Raw genomic sequence first — 16570 nt, forward strand, 5'->3', positions numbered from 1 at the left:
ATGCGACATAGCACCCACCAAAATTCCACCAGAATCTGAGCCGCAAAATCCAAAAATCACTCCTTCCCTTCTGAGTCCTGCCATGCACCCAACTGGTATTTTTTGGTCATATGTGAGGCATTGCCGTACTCGGGAGAAATTGGGGCACAGATTTTGGGGTGCTTTGTCTCCTTCATACCTTCTGAAAATGACAAATTTGGAGCCAGAACTGCATTTTTGTGTAAAAAAAATAATTTTTCATTTTCACTGCCCAGTTGTACCACAATTGGTGAAACCCCTGGGGGTTTGAAATGTACACTATACCCCTAGATGAATTCCCTGAGGGGTGTAGTTTGCAAAATGGGGTCACTTGTGGGGGGGTTCCTAACTTTTAGCATCTTATGGTGCCTAGAAACCTACATGGTGCCTAAAAAATAATCTCATAAAAAGGAGGCTCCAAAATCAAGTAGGTGCTCCTTCTATTATGAAGCCTGTGGTTTGGTCACCGTGCACACTAGGGCCACATATAGGATATTTATGAAAACAAAAGAATTGGGGGAATCAATTTTTAGTCACATTTCTCTAGTAAAATGTACTGTGTTCCTTAGAAAAATGTATTAAAATTGCAAATCTGCAAAAAAAAAGAAATTTTGAAATTTCACCTACACTTTGTTTTAATTCCTGTGAAACACCTAAAGGGTTAACAAACTTCCAAAATGCTGTTTTGAATACTGTGAGGGGTGCAGTTTTTGAAATGGCATCATTTATGGGGGTGTCTCACATACAAGTCCCTCAAAGTCACATCAGAACTGAACTGGTCCCTAAAAAAATCAGTGTTTGAAATTTTCTTGAAAATTTGAGAATTTGCTATTCATATTGTAAGCCTCCTAGTGTCCAAAAAAATTAAAAGGAAGTTGAAATAATGATGGCAACATAAAGTAGACATATGGTCTATGTTAGTTATTAACTATTTTGAGTGGTAAGATTATTTGTCTCACAAGCAGAAAATTTAACATTTTGCAAATCGCTAAATTTTCCATTTTTTCACGATATTTTGGTATTTTTCACAAAAAAACACAGACTGTATCGACCCAAATTTACCACTAATTTGAAGTACAATGTGTCACGAAAAAACAATCTCAAAATCACTGGGATAAGTAAAAGCAAAAAAAAGTTATCCCCACTTAAGTGAGACATGTCAGATTTGAAAAAAAGGGCTCTGTCAGGAACGCAAAAACTGGCTCTGTCAGGAAGGGGTTAATATATACACCTTTTATAACACACATCATACCGTACATTATTCATCCGCTTTCATGCCAAAGTAACCCACATATCTTGTAATTCTGGTACATCTAGTAATTCCAATAAAGGGGGGACCCTTTATTGGGGGGTCTCCACTCCCCCAGGGACCCGGCCAGGGAACTTATATAAAAAGTTTCCCCTGGCCGTGGAATGACACCTTTGGCTTTTGGATCCTGGTGCTGGTTTTAAAAATACAGGGGATCCCTGTATTTTTGTAACCAGGACTGGCTCAAAGAGCCCGGGTCTGGTTATGCTCCTGGGGGAACCTGCACCATTTTTTAAAATGTATTTATTTTTTCATTTTGAAACAGAGAAGCCTACACGGATCTCAATGATCCCTACAGGCTTTATGTTCATCCGTATTTGGCTGCCGGGGAAACTTGGCAGGCAAAGATGAATCGCTTCACCATTGGAAAATACGAATCCTGAGAATACGGTAGTTTAGTAAATTAGCCATATTCTCAGTTCGTATCATCAGACTGATCACAGCTGATCCCGGTCGTACACATTCGTACACGGGATCGGCCATGATAGGGGATGTTAGTAAATTTCCCCCACAGTATGAAAAACAAAAATAAATGATGTATTTTTTTTTATATGTAAATATTTGTCTGCATCATAAATCATTTACATTTTTTGGGCTTAATGTCTGCCTGTTGAAAGTCCTACCTGTCAGACACCCATAGAACAGGCAGTCCTCTTGGACTGCCAGACTGGGCTGCAATTAGCAGTGAGATGGCTTCCTGTAGGAAGCCACTCCCTGTCTGATGGTAAACCCTAGCCAACTTATATGGGCTGCAGCCGATGCAGTCCATAGAAGTTGGGGGTTTGAGCATGTGCAGTAAAGCCGGTGTTTGTGTGCATGGGCCGGTCCCAGCTCTTGTCAGCACCATTGTGCAGGAGCCAGGACCTGGCCAGGCCAGCATTGGTGCTTTCCTCTACACCTCTTCTGTACAGGCAGTGCAGCTAGCAGCAGCCTCCCTCCCCTACACAAGTAGGACCCACCACTGGTTTTATGTGTTTAAAACAGCATTTATTACATTACATCGTATAGTATTATGTATTGCCATTTGTATTTATTTTGTATATTACTCAATATGCCCTATGTGTCAAATAATAAAAACAATATTTTATTAATTCAACTTTTAGGGAAAACATAAACTTCTGGAATTGGTTAAGTACCATATATCATCCATAGCTGCTGTAAGTATATGTGTTTTACCTTTTCATAACTCTAGCTTTATTATTTACAGTAATACTAATCCAACAGTGTGACTTCGTATAACAGGAGTGACTCAAGTTCTTTACCAACTGAGCTAACTTGTTTTAATCCAACAACACTGAGGTGTATATGTATCTGTATCAATTGTTGTGTTTTAGACCCAATAATTGTAATTACATATCTGGGCTAACATTTGTCTGAATAAATCATAAAACTGATTCTGGGGGCCAGATGTACTAAGCTTCAAAAAGTGATAAAATGGAGAGTGATAAACAGCCAGCCAATCAGCTCATACCTGCCATGTTACAGGCTGGGTTCGAAAAATGACAGGTAGGAGCTGATTTATCACTCTCCAAATTATTTTTTGAAACTTGATACATCTGGCCCTATGTATCCTATGTTCAGTGGCACCAATAGCTCTGTGGCACCCCAGTACAATGAATGGTACAGATGAGCATGGCCAGTATTCATCAGTGGGGTGGTGGTGCTGATACAGAGTGGGGTGGGGAATGCAGGTGTGCCCCTGCCTGCTCAGGGCCAGAGGACATGGCATTAGTAATAAAAAGGTTTGATATCCAAGAGAGGATATCGAAAAAAGACTCCCGGGTGGGGCACAGCCTTCTAGTGAAAATAGATTACTGTTAATACAGACTTTATTAGTTAAAACATGGCCCTAATAATGGGTCAAGAGAAAACAAAAGACAAAAGACAAACAGATAACACTAATGGACAATGTACGTGAGAAATTAGTGAAATATTATTTCAAAATATATCTGTCTGAGGAAGGTTCCAATCAATCACGGTATATACCTATATATATATGGGTTCCTAATAGACAGTAAAAAGCCTCAAATACCAATATATATTGGGAATAATGTCAAAATTAGCTAGGTTCAGTAAGTAATCGTATTTCCTGTAAGTGATAAATCTGTCTGGATTGGATAGGTCTGAGTAACTGGACAATGACAGTATAATATAGATATAGAGACACCTGAGTATAGGTATGCTAAGGGAGTCGCTGCTGCCTGTGCATGTGACGTTAATCAGTGAATGCGCAGTTGAGCGGACTCCGAGAGCGTCACAGGTGTCAGAATATAGATAAGGGAGTTTCTGCTGTTTCCAGGGGTGACCTGTCTGGCTCTGTTGTACAAAGTACAGCGCAGAGTCGGATCCAGGGTCCCCCAGAAATGAGAGAACCCTGAATAAAAATAAAGTGTAAGGCACTCCTTCTCCCTGTCCCTGGTGTTTGCTGCTATCCTCTGTGTACAGAATTATCTGTAGTGAACAGAAGTTGAGCGATACCACCCGGGTGGTGAAGTGTGGAAGGAAGTCAAGTATGCACGTGGATGGGTGGTAACACAGTTGCTTGTGCAAGATACAATGAGATCAGAGACAGTTTTGTAAGGAGAAGAATGTCCAGCAATTTCAGACTAATGGTGTTGATATAGATATTCAAAATATAATGACCAGAATATCAAATTCAAACAAAGTGTAAAATGCCTGCAAAGGAGGATTAATAATCAATGTGTCCTAATTGGGCTGTGATAGATTACACTAGGAAAATGTAACACAGAACACAAGTAGACACAATGTTACATAAAACGCTGGGATTTAAACATACAAAGAGGTAATAACCACAGCCTTTCCTGGTAGAGCGTCCTGCAATATAGTATTGATAATAATACCCAGGCAATTACAAAGAATTGAGCTGGCAGTAATGCTAGTACGAATGCTAAGGACTGCTAATTAGGGCTGTGGGTGATGTTCCTGGTTTTATGTCATAATAATACAGGATTAGCGGCAGGTGTGAAAAACAGCAATTATGGGTTCAGTATAAATATTCATTAAATGTCACAGGTAGTTAGATTAATGCACTGAAAATTAGTTGTCAGATTCAGCAAAGTGTAACATGCCTGCAATGGAGGATTAATAATCAGTGTATCATTATTAAGCTGTAATTGGTTAAACTAAAAGAATTTTCTTGTAACAGAAAACATAAATAAATACAATGTTGGCTTCAACGCTGGGATTTAGACATGCAGAAAGGTAATTGCCGCTGCCCTACCTAATAAGGCGTCCTGCAATATTGTATTGGTATAAATACTTAAGCAAATACAAATAATTGAGTAAGCATAAATTGCACAGTGTGAAGAAGCTAAGATGAATATACCAAATTCAGCAGACAGATAATATTGCGCTATATGATGGCGCCCTGGTTTTACACTAAAAAAGAATATTTAATCTGCGCAGATAATCAGTTGGTAGCCACCCGATTGAGAAAGCCTTAACGGTGAAACGTACGTCTCGTGCGGTTCCCGCTGTGCACAAGCGGGACCCTTATTGCCTCATCTACCCGCTAGACAGTCTTCCTGTAACTGCTAGATTGCACCAGAATACGGAGTACATCACCTACAGACTCCAGATACCATTGTAGCTGACAGCTCACCTCTGAACACACCGCTGATTCTTCGCGGCTTGTCATACAGACTACACCCGCCTCAGGATTAACACCAGACCGACAGCTCACCTTCAAGTACACTGCCGGCCTCGGAATCTAACAGCCTTGACTATGCACCTGCCTTAAAAGAACAGACACAACGCAGCTCTACCTATGGGTTCTCGCTGACACTCAGTGCCGACACATTGACTTCTTGGACACCCGGACTTCAGTGCTCGCAGAGCACACGCTCTATCTGCCGGCTCCCGCTGACTTTCAGCGTCGGCACACCGACTGTCGGGCACCTAGACTTCAGTGCTCGCAGAGCACACGCTCTACCTGCCGGCTCCCGCTGACTCTCAGCGTCGACACACTGACTATCGGGCACCCTGACTTCAGTGCTCGCAGAGCACACGTTCTATTTGCCGGCTCCCAGCGTCGGCACACTTGACTGTCGGGCATCTGGACTTTAGTGCTCTCAGAGCACACAGCGCCGGTTTCCTCGACTACACAGTGAGATCCCGACATCTGTAAGAGATAGAGGCACACGTCTCTCCTGGCTGTACCTGCGTCTTCCCTGTCACAGAATCTTTTCCCTACCTGCATGCATCTGTCAGACTGGACAGATCACCCACAACGCGACTACTGCGGGTCCAAGTACCGTGAGTGTATCAGCCCCAGTGGCAGGGCCGGTGCAAGGCACCAGAGCGCCCCAGGCAAGTCGGGGTGGGGGCGCCCCGGTGTCTGCCACCCAGGTACATGTCCTGCGGCGCTGTAAAGCTGGCGGCAGCGGGCGGTCCCTGCAGTCAATAAGAAATAACGAGTGCTATCCGCCGGGCTATGCGGAAGCGCTTCTGTGTTGGAAACACTGGCCGCACAGCGCACGCTGATTGGCTGAATCTCAGCCAATCAGCGTGCGGCCAGTGTTTCCAAAACAGAAGCGCTTCCGCATAGCCCGGCGGATAGCGCTCGTTAATTCTTATTGACTGCAGGGACCGCCCGCTGCTGCCACCGCCAGCTTTTACGCACATATACGCTGCAGGACAGGTACCCGGGCGGCAAGGGGGCGCGAAATACCGCCCCCCAGTGGCCGGCGCCCTAGGCAAATGCCTAGATTTGCCTAGTGGTGGCGCCGGCCCTGCCCAGTGGCTACCAACTGATTATCTGCGCAGATTAAATATTCTTTTTTAGTGTAAAACCAGGGCGCCATCATATAGCGCAATATTATCTGTCTGCTGAATTTGGTATATTCATCTTAGCTTCTTCACACTGTGCAATTTATGCTTACTCAATTATTTGTATTTGCTTAAGTATTTATACCAATACAATATTGCAGGACGCCTTATTAGGTAGGGCAGCGGCAATTACCTTTCTGCATGTCTAAATCCCAGCGTTGAAGCCAACATTGTATTTATTTATGTTTTCTGTTACAAGAAAATTCTTTTAGTTTAACCAATTACAGCTTAATAATGATACACTGATTATTAATCCTCCATTGCAGGCATGTTACACTTTGCTGAATCTGACAACTAATTTTCAGTGCATTAATCTAACTACCTGTGACATTTAATGAATATTTATACTGAACCCATAATTGCTGTTTTTCACACCTGCCGCTAATCCTGTATTATTATGACATAAAACCAGGAACATCACCCACAGCCCTAATTAGCAGTCCTTAGCATTCGTACTAGCATTACTGCCAGCTCAATTCTTTGTAATTGCCTGGGTATTATTATCAATACTATATTGCAGGACGCTCTACCAGGAAAGGCTGTGGTTATTACCTCTTTGTATGTTTAAATCCCAGCGTTTTATGTAACATTGTGTCTACTTGTGTTCTGTGTTACATTTTCCTAGTGTAATCTATCACAGCCCAATTAGGACACATTGATTATTAATCCTCCTTTGCAGGCATTTTACACTTTGTTTGAATTTGATATTCTGGTCATTATATTTTGAATATCTATATCAACACCATTAGTCTGAAATTGCTGGACATTCTTCTCCTTACAAAACTGTCTCTGATCTCATTGTATCTTGCACAAGCAACTGTGTTACCACCCATCCACGTGCATACTTGACTTCCTTCCACACTTCACCACCCGGGTGGTATCGCTCAACTTCTGTTCACTACAGATAATTCTGTACACAGAGGATAGCAGCAAACACCAGGGATAGGGAGAAGGAGTGCCTTACACTTTATATTTATTTTTATTCAGGGTTCTCTCATTTCTGGGGGACCCTGGATCCGACTCTGCGCTGTACTTTGTACAACAGAGCCAGACAGGTCACCCCTGGAAACAGCAGAAACTCCCTTATCTATATTCTGACACCTGTGACGCTCTCGGAGTCCGCTCAACTGCGCATTCACTGATTAACGTCACATGCACAGGCAGCAGCGACTCCCTTAGCATACCTATACTCAGGTGTCTCTATATCTATATTATACTGTCATTGTCCAGTTACTCAGACCTATCCAATCCAGACAGATTTATCACTTACAGGAAATACGATTACTTACTGAACCTAGCTAATTTTGACATTATTCCCAATATATATTGGTATTTGAGGCTTTTTACTGTCTATTAGGAACCCATATATGTATAGGTATATACCGTGATTGATTGGAACCTTCCTCAGACAGATATATTTTGAAATAATATTTCACTAATTTCTCACGTACATTGTCCATTAGTGTTATCTGTTTGTCTTTTGTCTTTTGTTTTCTCTTGACCCATTATTAGGGCCATGTTTTAACTAATAAAGTCTGTATTAACAGTAATCTATTTTCACTAGAAGGCTGTGCCCCACCCGGGAGTCTTTTTTCGATATCCTCTCTTGGATATCAAACCTTTTTATTACGATTACCCCACTCCCAGGGAGCACCTCCACAACTCTATCACATACAATTATACTTGATTACATTGATTGGAGTACGCCTTCTTACCCTCCGTCATTATAGCCCAGTGCCCTCGGCCTCTCCCCTCTTCCCTTTCCTCTTTTTTGCGACATGGCATTAGTGCCTGCCCCAATTTGGCATTTCTCCCAAAAATTTCCAGATTTTCATTCCAACCAGCCAGATTGGAAAGATAATCTTATAGTGTGTATGGGCCTTAGTCAACGATAGTCAGCCAGAACTTATTGGAAATAGAATTCACATCCATTCTCAAATAGACTAAAGCTGGGTATACACTATGTGAAATTTGTGGTCAAACCAGCAATCGTAAGTGGAAGGTCCCAATATCTTTGGTACACATTATTCAATTTTATATATAAAAAAAATGAATGTTTTCTGGTGCATCTTCTTATGTATGTAACAAGGATTATGATTTAAACCACCCCCACTGTGTGATATTGGGACAATTTGGCCGATACGTTCTGGCAAGTTTGACTGAATCAGTAATTGATGACAAGCCTTTTACCCATTATTGGACCGTTTTTGCTGCCTGGCCAAAACACTATACCAAAAACAGGTCAAAAACCTGATTATTGGCAAATTGGTCTGGTAACTGTATAGTGTCTGTACCACTACTATAGTCCTGTTCTACAGCTCAGTGAGATGCCTGATTGCAATCTAGCTCGATGCTGGTAGGAAGAGTCAGGGGAAGGGGACCACAGGCAGAAGCAGCACAGAACGGTGGGCCGTGATATGAATTTACAGACAAGGCGGGTGATCCAATTAACGTAGTTATAACCAGCAATTACAATAGGGTGATCTCTGCCCGCACCTCCATAGCCTCCTACAGAAATTAACCTAGGTATATATGAATATTACGTGTCTTGGGGGTAAGGCAGGTAGTTCATAGACCTTAAGAGGTCTTAAAGTTTAGGTCTGAAATATTACACATATAATAACATATAGGCCTCCGAGAACTTATTCATGTACAATGTCCGTCTGTGAACATGTTTCCGGCGGAGAGGGGTGCTGGACGGAGCACCGTATATTATATCGGCTTCCGTCTTATGATCGCTATTGCTCCATTTGGCGAATTAATAAATATATATATATAGATAGATAGATAGATATAGATATATATCTATATATATAGACAGATAGATAGATAGATAGATAGATAGATAGATATAAATATCTCAAATTTAAATCATTATGGTCATGATTTAAACATTTTATTATTTTAATGGTCCCTACCCGGTTATTTTTTTATGCCACCGGGTTCTAAAAATTTTCTAGGGAGAACACTGCACGTATAGTATATACTTCAGAAAGAACAGCGTAGGCCTCACAAAATAGAACATACAGTTGGCCTCGAAGAATATCTTTCTCCAGATAATGAGGGACAGATGTATTAAGCCTGATGAAGTGCTAAAGAGCAGGGAATGCACCAGCCAATCAGCTCCTTTCTGTCAAGTTACAGGCTGGGATTGAAAAATGACAGTTAGGAACTAGATGGCTGATGCTTATTACCACCCATTTTATCACCACTTTATAACCTCACCAGGCTTATTACTGTACATCTGCCCCAGTGTTTGGTATGGCGAAACTTCAAATGCTTAATAATGACTTTTTCATGTACTTTTTCCTTCAGGTCACTTTAGACAGGCTTATTACAATGCAGCACATTCTCACTACTTCAAATGAGGTTATTAAGATCAATGTGACAGAAAGTGTAAGTATCCACATCGTTATATTATTATTTTTTTCTGGTACAAACTGCAGCAGCTGGTAATTGCTGTGGGAATCTGAAAAAGGACCTTCAACAATAACTATTAGGCAAACTGTATCGAAACTCTGGTTGCAAACTGGAAGGATTGTCAGAGGGTGGGGGGGAGGGGCGGACCAGTCAATGCAGGTTTGGGGCTGTTTTGTGATATCATATGCAGCCGTTACGGGCAAAAACATGGCGCCCTGGAACATGGAGCTGGTCCCACAAATACAAGAGGGACAAATAATTTGGGTCCCCCTGTATTTTTAAAACCAGCAATGAGCTCTTGGCATTTTGGAACCAGGACCGGGCCAAGAGCTTGGTGCTGGTTTTAGAAATACAGGGGGGACCCCGGGTCATTTTCCCTCGTATTTGTGGAACCAGCACCGGGCAGAATTCTCAGGCCATATTTTGAGGTCGATCATGGTCATTCCCTTTCCTACAGCAGATCGTCCGTCTAAGAAAATTCCCCCCAATGTCACCAATCCAGTGTTTTTAATGCCCCCATGTTAAAGCATCAGCACTTATCAGGGTCATCTTACCATATAGGCACACTAGGCAATATATGTTAATTGTGGGCCCTGTGCCCCACAATTCTAGGAATGGCCTTCAAGCAGGGGCCACACAGTTAGAGTGGTGAGGCAGCATTCTCTACCTGCCTCCCAGCCTGCAGCCAGACAGTGAATGGTTGTCAGCATGCTGATTAGTGGATAGCTGGAGCTACCAACAAATCAGAGTGCTTATAGCCCTAGATTGTATACAGGCAATGTGGAGGGATAGCGCAGGATCAGGGGCCTCTCTGAATTCATGGTTAAGAGCCCCAGGGCCTACAATGCTTTTAAAATGGCCTTGGTGCCAGACAAGTAGCTATGGGGAAATATAAGCTCTGTCATAGCATTGTAGAAGACAGAGAAATCTCTTTAGTCCCTTTAGGTTTTCTCTGCCTTTTTTGCCCCCTTATATCCTCTCAGAACATAGACCCTGTAGTCTCATCTCACAAAGGCTGCATATAGTACATAAGAAAGCACCGCAACTGTGCAACATTGATTGCTTTGATTGGCTGTCTCAGTCTCATACTAATATCCCAGGCTAAGCAAAAAGGGGTGCACAAAAATGAAAAGGTTTCTGCATCTTTAATTGTTCCCTTAGGAACCCTAGAGAATCCCACATTATCTTTCATTGTTTCCCTTGGCTGACCCAAGATCTTTCTCTGTGGAACCCTTTTCTGTTTTAAAAAAATGTCTTCTAACATTCTGTCAGGGAAGAATTCTGTTTGGAAATGAAGGAATCCCGCTTGACCATAGCGACATCATTGCTTCTAACGGTGTCATCCACACTTTAGATGGTATTTTCATTCCTTCCGGTATATTGCCAATTTTGCCATCTATATGCAACGAAACACACATGGAAACAATACAGGTAACATAATAGCGCAGAAATGACTCTTCTTAACCCGTATTACTCACAAACACTGCCCTCCTGGCTTCCGAAATGTTTAACCCTGAGATATTGTAAACCCAAGATCCATTTTCAACAAGTAATCAAGCTCCATTTAAATAAACACAAACACACAAAAACATATATCTACAGTATGACAGAAATCCCACTAATATGATTGGACACACTAAATCACATGACCGTGCAGTATTTGCCAAAGACCTTACACATCCTATTATATAAGATAGATTTTCTACTCTTTGGTGTGTGGTTGTGCTTTGATATACACATGCCATAGGTGGTTGAACCAATAAGAATGTGTGTATATCAGTATGACTGTACACCTATGTTATATGTATGTATGTTTTTATGTATGTGTGTGTTTGTGCGTGTGTAAATATATTCATATTAATATAGTTTCCCTTTAAATACTATGTGAATTGTTTTGCACAGAGTCCATGTTCCAGCTGTGATTCCATTCAACCCTGTCCGGAAAATTCTACTGACGTGGTAAACATTTTTTCAAATAAATGTCAATTATTTTTAACAGCGTTATATTTATTTTATTATTATCATTTATGAATTGGTTGGTGTTATGATTATAGGCTGATTGGGATAATTCAGGGTTGCCGACTTTAATATTCTCCTCTCCGGCAGGGGCGAATTTAGGGGTCAGGCTGCCCCTAGGCACAACATTTTTGTGTCCCCCCCCCCTATTTTAATGTAATTATATATGTATATACATTGTTATTTATATATTTCATTAAAACTTAACTGTAGCCCACCTCAATATTTTTTTAAGCACTCTGGACTGCTCACTGTACGGAGGACCCGGAGGGAGGGAGGCACTTATTAGTACAGTGATTAGCAGCACAGTGTCTCCGTCAGTCTCTCTCACACTGTGACTGACTGAGTGCAGGGAGGATCTGCGCGTCGCTCAGCTCAGCTGCTAGATAGATAGCAGCCAATAGGCTGTGTGTGTGTAGAGTAGCCAATGGGTGGGCGCCGGCAGCAGTGAGCCTGAGCCATTCCCGGATGCGCAGGGGGACCGTCGGACCATGCCACTAAGCGGTGATGTAATGTGCATGGCAGAGTGGGTGGGCAGTGGCAGGTGACGAGTGGCGCTGCCGCCTACATATGATAATTGATGTCTGCGGTGGCGGCGCTTGTCACGCGCCGCTGCCCATCCGCTGTGCCATGCTGCTATTTAACAGCCTGCCTGCCGCCCTTAATTGATGCCGCCCTGAGGCCGGTGCCTCATGGGCCTAGGCACAAATCCGGCCCTGCTCTCCGGGAGAAGCCCAGAGAGGAGAGTTTCAGCAGCTCCTTTGGGGGCTCGAGCGCGACGTCACTAAGCCCCGCCCCCATTATGGTAAACCACTGAATTCACAGTTTTCCGTGGAGGGGGCGGGGCTAAAATGGCGCGATTTTGCCATTTTAGCTCTGCCCACTCCTCTGAGACCTGCGGGAATCCGGGAGGGCTGCCCACCCTTCCGGGGGGGCTGGGAGGGAGACCCGATTTTCGGGAGACTCCCGGCCATTCCGGGAGGGTAGGTAACCCTGGGATAATTATGTTGCTAGAATGTCAATATTTACCAAAATGTCATCACTGAAAACTATGCTATTTGTTGTAGGTTAAAAACTCAAGCGACTAGGTTGTGGGGTGCAATGTGTTAAATATAGAGACCAACTCAGAACATTGCAAACAAAGATAGGCCAGGGCCGTAACTAGGGAGGGGGCTAGGAGGTCACGCGCACCGGGCGCTGGAGGGGGGGGGGGCGCTGTCAGGTCCGGGAGACAGCCTGTGGGACTGCATACCCTCCAACTGTACTGATTTTGCCGATACAGTACCGTTTTTTAACAGTCTGTACCGGCAAAATCATTTTTTTCAGTGTCCTTGTGCGGTGCGGTGCCCGGCTCTCCCCTCCCAGGTTCCATTCCCATGTGTGCTTTGCGGCGCCGGCTGGCATTGCAGGACGTCATGACGTCACAGGCCGCACCAGCGTCGCACCCTGCGCACAGCCAGTGCACTCAGGGGATGGCTGAGACGAGTAATAGTCTCCCCCGCATGCGCAGACACTGAGGGCGCGAAAAAGATCATATGAGGCAGAGCCGGGCAGACTGCAGTGGCCAGCCGGGGCGCGCAGGGGGGGATATGACTGGGTCCGGAGCCGCTGCTGCCTTGAAGCTACCTAAGCTGCTAGGAATGCCAGTGAGACTGTCAGTGAGTAACATTAAATGATCCTGCAGAGAGGAGTCTCGCTGTGAGTAACACAGCAACTTCAGCCTTTCCAAATGATCATGTGTTCTGCTGCAGTGTCTGACATGGTGGCTTAAGTAAGTGGCCTGCTGGCATATTAAATCAGTATATTATATTTAATATACTTAAAAAAAAAAAGTATATTAAATATATGCTGATTTAATATGCCAGCAGGCCACTTACTTAAGCCACCATGTGAGACAGTCTAATGCTGTGTACACACGGTGCAATATGATTGCTAGCGATATATTGCTAGCAATATATTGCCAGCAATCATATTGCTCAGTGTCTCCTTTTCATCAGCGATGAAAAGGAAACACTGCTACGGGGCGGAGGGGGAGTGCAGCAGCAGCAGCAGACACTGCTGCTGTCACTTTGAAGGGAGGAGGGAGGGAGCAGCGGCACTGGGCTGGGGAGATCAATGCTGATCTCCCCGGCGCTGACCTCCCGGCACAGCGATCGCCGGGGAAAGCCGCTGGTCGCAGGAGCATGCTCCAGCGACCAGCAGGGAGTGCACACGGGAGCACGCAGCTGGTGATTTATCGCCAGCTGCGCTCCAAATCACTGGCAATATGGTCGCTCAGCGACCATATTCCCAGCGATTTTACCTAATATTGCTCCCGTGTGTACACACCATTAGTCACAGTGACTGTCTCAGGCTCACATTTATGTGCCAGCAGCCCAATAAGCCCAATAAGCCACCATTTGACATGATGAGCTGCACAGTCAAACAGGTGGTGCATTGTGCAACACAATGCTGCCAGCCATCATGTGTTGCACCTGTTTGTCTGCAGCTGAGCTCATCTGTGACATGGTGCTGTGATGTCAATTTGTTACATGTGTTTGTTTTACTCAATTGTTGCTGCTATATGTACTAGAATTTATAATGGGCATCACAGTATGTGGTATAGGTATAATGGGCATCATGGGCTGCATTTTTGGGGTCATGTGTATCTGGCACTGCACTATTGGGGGCATATGTGTATCACACCTCCATTTTCCATGGCCGCACCCTATGTGGCTACAGCTCTTAGAGAGCTGACCATGCCCTCATAGCGGAAAAAATGGGGGATGTAGCCTCGCAGGAGTTCCACGGTAGTAGGTGAACCCTCTAATTTTGGTCGCGTGCCTTCGGCTTGCGCAGATGTCTCCTCTCCTCTGCCTCCAGTGTTGGGAGGTATGTTTGTGACATATTGGACATTGCAGTGTGTGGCATATTGTGTATCATTCAGGGACAGTGTTCTATCCAGTGGCAGCAGCAATTAACCATTGCTTATAATGTGTACTGGGGGGGCATAACGGTGTGTGCTCTAATGTGTACTGGGCACAGGGCCGGCGCTACCCACTCAGCAGCTCCTGCAAAGCAGGGAGGCGCCATGCTGAAAAGGCGCTGTCTCCCTCCCTGCTCTGCTAAAGCTGCCTCATCCTTCACTGTCCCTGCCTCCTGCACGCCGCCCGCAGCACCTGTATGACAGCGGGTCACAGTATGAAGAGGCTGAGCAGCTCCCTGCACCGCACATACACTCTGTAATACGTTTAATCCTTTCCTTACACTTGGTTACAGGGCTGTTTCTACAGGCGGACAAGCCGTGCAGCAGCCCGGGGCGCCGCACGGCTTGTCCACCTCTTTTAAACAGCCGGGGCGCCCGGCCGGCAGCTGAGCTCACCCCAATGCCGCCCGCCCGCCGCCGGCGCCGCCTCTGAGTTCCTCCCCCTCTCCCTGTCCGCAATGAACAGAGGCTGAGCAGGCACAGCGTGAGTGATTTCCGAGGGGAGGGGAGCGCATCGCGCGACGCTCTCCTTCCCCTCGCTCACTGTGCCATTAGGCTGTCAGCCAATCATAGGGGATGCAGTTAAAACCCCGGCGGACGGGATCCCGGCGTTCAGAATCCCGACGCTGGAATCTCGACCGCCGAAATGCCGACACATTCTCCCTCCTGGGGTGTCCACGACACCCCTGGAGGGAGAATAAATTAGTGTGCCGAGCGTAGCGAGGCACCGGGCCCGCAAGGGGGGGCGATCCATGTCCCCCCCTTGTCGGCATTTCGGCTGTCGGGATTCCGGCGTCGGGATTCTGAACGCCGGGATCCCGACCGCCGGGATTCAATACTGAATCCAATCATAGAGCTTGCGGGCTGCCAGCCAATCAGGAGCCAGCCCGCGAGATATGAATGGCTGACGGCTCAGGGACACAGTGAAAGTGAAAGCAACAGCACCAGCGGGCAGCAGTGGAGGACTGGAGGGGGAGACCCAGAGAGGCAGTAAGTTGTGCTGCTGGCACTTTGGGGGCATGTGTGGCACTGTGGGGGCATATGTGTGTCACTGTGGGGGCATATGTGTGGCACTGGGGACACATCTGTGGCACTATGGGCATATTTGGCACTGTGGGGGCATATATATGTGGCACTGTATGGGCATATGTGTGGCGCTGTATGTGCATATGTGTGGCACTGGGGACACATCTGTGGCACAATGGGCATATTTGGCACTGTGGGGGCATATATGTGTGGCACTGTGGGGGCATATGTGTGGCACTGTGGGGGCATATGTGTGGCACTGGGGACACATCTGTGGCACTATGGGCATATTTGGCACTGTGGGGGCATATATATGTGGCACTGTATGGGCATATGTGTGGCACTGTGGGGGCATATCTGGCACATCTGGCACTGTGGGGGCATATATATGTGGCACTGTATGGGCATATGTGTGGCACTGTGGGGGCATATCTGGCACTGTATGGGCATATGTGTGGCACTGTATGGGCATATGTGTGGCACTGTATGGGCATATGTGTGGCACTGTATGGGCATATGTGTGGCACTGTATGGGCATATGTGTGGCACTGTGGGGGCATATATGTGTGTCACTGTGGGGGCATATGTGTGTCACTGTGGGGGCATATGTGTGGCATTGGGGACATATCTGTGGCACTAGGGGCATATTTGGCACTGGGGGCATATATATGTGGCACTGTGGGGGCGTATCTGGCACTGTATTGGCATATGTGTGGCACTGTGGGGGCATATATGCCACTGTGGGGGCATATTAGTAAACGGCATGAGTTGTGTGGCAGCGGCGTATGGGGCATATTGTGTAATAGGCATTACGGTGTGGGGAGTATTGTGTAATTGCCATCACAGTGTGGGGTGTAACGGGCATCTTAATGTGTAACTGTCATCACAGTGTGCGGCGTAATGTGTAATTGTCATCACAGTGTGCGGCGTAATGTGTAATTGTCATCACAGTGTGCGGCGTAATGTGT

The 16570-nt window shown here is 45.3% G+C and overlaps 1 protein-coding gene across 3 annotated transcripts in view; it reads left to right on the forward strand.

The window, feature by feature from the left end:
* Positions 1 to 16570, forward strand: part of STAB1 (stabilin 1) — a 367238-nt gene that overhangs the window by 109447 nt on the left and 241221 nt on the right. For all 3 annotated transcript variants that reach the window (XM_083156377.1, XM_083156378.1, XM_083156379.1), the window contains exons 16-19: positions 2431 to 2484; positions 9491 to 9571; positions 10868 to 11026; positions 11498 to 11554. In XM_083156377.1, coding sequence (XP_083012503.1) covers positions 2431 to 2484; positions 9491 to 9571; positions 10868 to 11026; positions 11498 to 11554 — 351 coding nt within the window. The remainder of the gene's footprint in view (positions 1 to 2430; positions 2485 to 9490; positions 9572 to 10867; positions 11027 to 11497; positions 11555 to 16570) is intronic.

The sequence above is a fragment of the Crinia signifera genome, chromosome 8 (genome assembly GCF_055691185.1).
Source record: "Crinia signifera chromosome 8, ASM5569118v1, whole genome shotgun sequence".
Classification (NCBI taxonomy): Eukaryota; Metazoa; Chordata; class Amphibia; order Anura; family Myobatrachidae; genus Crinia; species Crinia signifera.